The sequence below is a fragment of the Juglans microcarpa x Juglans regia genome, chromosome 1D, assembly GCF_004785595.1.
Source record: "Juglans microcarpa x Juglans regia isolate MS1-56 chromosome 1D, Jm3101_v1.0, whole genome shotgun sequence".
NCBI lineage: Eukaryota > Viridiplantae > Streptophyta > Magnoliopsida > Fagales > Juglandaceae > Juglans > Juglans microcarpa x Juglans regia.
In genome coordinates this window covers 40,917,378-40,921,424 of record NC_054594.1, presented here as the reverse complement: position 1 = coordinate 40,921,424, position 4,047 = coordinate 40,917,378, and the positions used below count along the sequence as shown (strand labels likewise).

The 4,047-nt window shown below is 39.3% G+C and overlaps 1 protein-coding gene across 1 annotated transcript; it reads left to right on the top strand.

The window, feature by feature from the left end:
* Positions 1-1,013: 1,013 nt before the first annotated feature.
* Positions 1,014-1,676, top strand: LOC121247553. Its single transcript, XM_041145917.1, has one exon. It carries the CDS (start codon positions 1,014-1,016, stop codon positions 1,674-1,676), a length of 663 nt encoding a protein of 220 aa, XP_041001851.1.
* Positions 1,677-4,047: the final 2,371 nt, after the last annotated feature.

The following is a 4,047-nucleotide window of genomic DNA, read 5'->3' as shown; positions in this document are numbered from 1 at the left end:
GGTCCCTGTTTGGGTATTTTTTTTCCTGGATTGCCTCCTAACTTTTACCATGATGATTTCTTGTGTTATCTTGTGTTGCCAATGGGGAATTACTTACGTAATGATATTAGCACGAGGTGTGCTACTCGGACAGATGGAGTGAGAGTCTGTATCGAGATGGATGCATCGTTGAAGCCAATAGAGGGATTTTGGATTGGTATTCCAAGGGCCCCTCTAAGTCGATACCAATCTGTAATTTATGAGACTCTGCTAGCATATTGCCCCGATTGTAATATGCAAGGGCATAATGGTAGTACGTGTAAAAAAGCAAAAGTAGATAATAGAATAGGTGAGGAAGGAAAGAAGAGGGCGGTATTTGTTGGGAGAAGATGGGAGAAGAAAGGTCCGATAACAGGGGAAACGATGGCTGGAAATCTGATACTAAACCCAAAAAATAATGTGGCCCTTATAAAGGAAACCAAAAATTTAAATGATGTTGTTTTGGTTGGAGAATCGAGTGTACAAATAGACATAGAAGGGGTAGAAAATAATCTGAGCTTTGATAAGGAATGTATGGAAAATGGCGATACTATACTGATTGAAAAATTAGAATAGAGGGAATTAGAGCAGGAACATGAAGATGTTGGTGTACAGATTAGACCTCGAGTAGAGTTGGCAGATGGATGCCCTATCTGGTTGCAGAAAGATTGTGTCTCTCTGGAGTCTAACTTCACTGCCCACAAGGAAGTAGAACAATAGGGGACTGGATCATATGTACTTGTTACAGAGACACACAGAAGGGAGACTTGTTTATTTCTATGGTAAGGTGCTCCCTATCATATTCTGAAGAATTAAATGAATTGAAAAATTTACAAAAAAAAAAATGATATTTGCACAGATAAAGAAGGGGAAGAGGAAATAAAAAATAGGAGCTACATTAAGGCCAAAAGCAAACCTTTCAAACTGGACCTATGAATCCAATTATGTATTGGAATTTAAGAGGGCTTGATACCTCTAGAAAACACTTGTTAAAAATGATAAAGAGTCATACACCAAGTGTGGTAGCAGTGGCTGAACCTTTTGTTGGTGAACACGGTATGAGTCGACTTCAACAATGTATGGATTTTGGGGGTGGTATTTCAAATGAGGGAGATGGAGGGAAATTATGGGTAATGTGGAAAACCAATGAGAGTATAGTTGTGTCTTGTACTACAGGTCAAAGTATAACAATATTAGCTAAAGAGAAGGATAAGCAAGTGGCTATTACTTTTGTATATGCTAAATGCTCATATCTGGATCGTAGAAAGCTATGGGAAGATTTGAGTAGCATGCGTACTGGTAACACACATTGGATTGTCATGAGAGATTTTAATATCATTCATAATGATGGTGAGAGGATTGGAGGGAGGCCTAGACTGAATATTGCTATGGGGGAATTTAAAGATTTCATTGATGCGGTGGGATTGGTTGAAGCGAATTATGAAGGAAATATGATGTCATGGTGCAATGGACAACAAGGTAGAGTTCGAAGTTGGGCAAGGCTGGATCGGACCTTGGTAAATGGTTCCTTCTTGTTGGATTTTCCAAGGGTGTTGCTTTCTTACTTGCTGAGACAAAGTTCGGATCATTCGCCCTTGATAGTATCTTTGGAGCAAAGAAATAAGTCATATGGATTTATTCCTTTTAAGTTCCAATAAATGTGGACCTCTCATGAGCTTTTCCATAATTGTGTCCAATATACTTGGGGAAAAACTCAGTTTTGGCCATGGTATGGTTAGGCTGGAAAAAAAACTAAAATAGCTAAAAGGAGTGTTGAGGAGATGAAATAAATAAATGTTTGGTTGGACAAGTGATCATATACAACGGCTCGATGAGAGGATAGCTTGTTTGGAAGAACAACTTCAGTTTGGGTTCTCTGAAGACATGAAACTTGGTTGTTGGCCTCGAAGGCTGAGTTACACACTTGGGAAAGTAGGAAAGAGACGCGCCTTACTCAACAAGCAAAACAAAAATGGCTTGAGAAGGGGGAAGGAAACTCTCAATTCTTCCGGGCCTTGGCCTAAAAAACCCACAGGGTGGTAAGGGAGATGAAAATAGGGGAGGATAGATGGTTGAAGACCCCAGAAGAAATCCATTTGGGGGCTGTGGATTACTTTCAGAATTTCCTGGCAGCTTTTTCCCCTCAAGGCTTACTTAACATATCTTGTATAGTTTCAACTGTGGTGAGCTCCTCGGATAATCGGCATATTCTCGAGAGTCCTTCAGTCCAAGAGATAAAGGAAGTTGTTTTCTCCACTCCAGTTGATGGTAGCCCAGGTCCGGATGGGTTTGGCTCAGGTTTCTATAAATCCTGTTGGGAGATTGTAGCAGAAGATGTTGTAGCAGCTGTCCATGACTTCTTCAAAGGTAACCCGCTGCCTAGAGTGTTCTCCTCTTCTTTCTTGGTCCTAATTCCAAAGGTTGAGAACCCAAAAGGTTTTGACAAATTTCGACCCATAAGTCTTTGCTCAGTATTTTATAAAATCTGCACAAAGATATTAGTGGGTTGATTATCCTCTTTGCTGCCCGAATAGTTTTCCAAGAGCAATGAGCCTTTATTAAAGGGAGAAGCATCTTTGAGAATATCAGTTTGACACAGGAGATGATTCAGTCTATTAATAAACCTATAAGAGGTGGGAATGTTGTCCTGAAAATTTATATGGCTAAAGCATATGATAGTGTGGACTAAGAGTTTCTAATCCATGTCTTGTCAACGTTTGGGTTTTCTCAACAAGGTTGTAGTTTGATTCTACTATGTATCTCCTCCCTTTAGGTTTTTATGGTTATGAATGGTACCCCTAAAGGCTATTTTCAAGGGGGCCGTGGTCTGAGACAAGGATATCCTATTTCCCCTTATCTTTTTATTGTTATGGAAAAGATTCTCTCAAGGTTGTTGGAGAAAAAATTTCAAGAACGAAAAATAAAGCCATTTTATCATCCTAGAGAGGCTCTCATTATCTCTCATATATTGCAAATGGTAGTAAAGAATCTCTCCGCACTATTTCTGAGACGCTTGCTGTATTTGAATGTTGGTCGGGACAAGTGGTGAGTAAAGAAAAAACTTTTGTGTTCTTATCTAAATACATATCCCCAACAAGACGAAGGGAGCTATTGGGATTCACGGGTTTTTCAAATGGATCTTTTCCTTTCAAGTATCTGGGAATACCTATCATAGAGGGAAGATTAGAGGCTTCTCATTCTCAGGAGTTGGTGGGGAAAATTCATGAAAAAATTGGAGGTTGGTCGGCCCGTTTATTTTCTAATGGATCTAGATTACTACTCATCAGGCATGTGCTTAGTAGTATCCCTATTCATCTCCTTTCCATCCTACAAATACCAAATTCTGTCATAGCAAATATCAATAAGTGTTTTAGTGATTTTTTTTGGGGCTATAAGGATGGGAAACCAAAAAAATATTGGAGAGCTTGGAAAAAAATATGTAAGCCAGTTGAGGAATCGGGTATTGGGGTACGGGTCCTTCAGGACACTCAAAAAGCTCTACACATGAAATTTGCATGGAGGCTTCTAACGGAAAACTCTCTATGGTTAAGGTTTTTTTAAAACAAAATATGTGAAAAATGATCATGTTTCCTTAATAAATCCGAATAAAGGTAGTTATTTTTAGAAAATGGTGTTAAGAAGTGTCCTATCCATCCTAGAAAAATCAAAGTGGAGATCGGGAGAAGGTTTGGTATCCTTTTGGTTTGACAAATGGTTGGGAGAGGAGTCTCTTAGGGAGATTTTACCAATCAATGGGAGTCTAGGTCTAAAGCTGAAAGAGGCTAAATGATGAGTGGGATATAAATCTTCTAACTAGTCTTGTTGGCATCCAAAAAGCAGGAGAAATTGTTCAATCTTTGACTTGCCAAAAACAAGGAGTGGATATGCTTATCTGGACAGCTTAGGAGGATGAGATCTTTACTACAAAAATTGTCTGGGAGGTTGTGAGGGTCAAAGCTCCCAAACTGACTTGGGCCCCATGGATATGGCATCCGAGTTTACCCAAAAATATTGATATTACCATGTGGA

What these genes read in the sequence shown, in the direction of transcription:
- LOC121247553 (XM_041145917.1), top strand. Translation starts at nt 1,014, where the DNA reads ATGATAAAGAGTCATACACCAAGTGTGGTAGCAGTGGCTGAACCTTTT.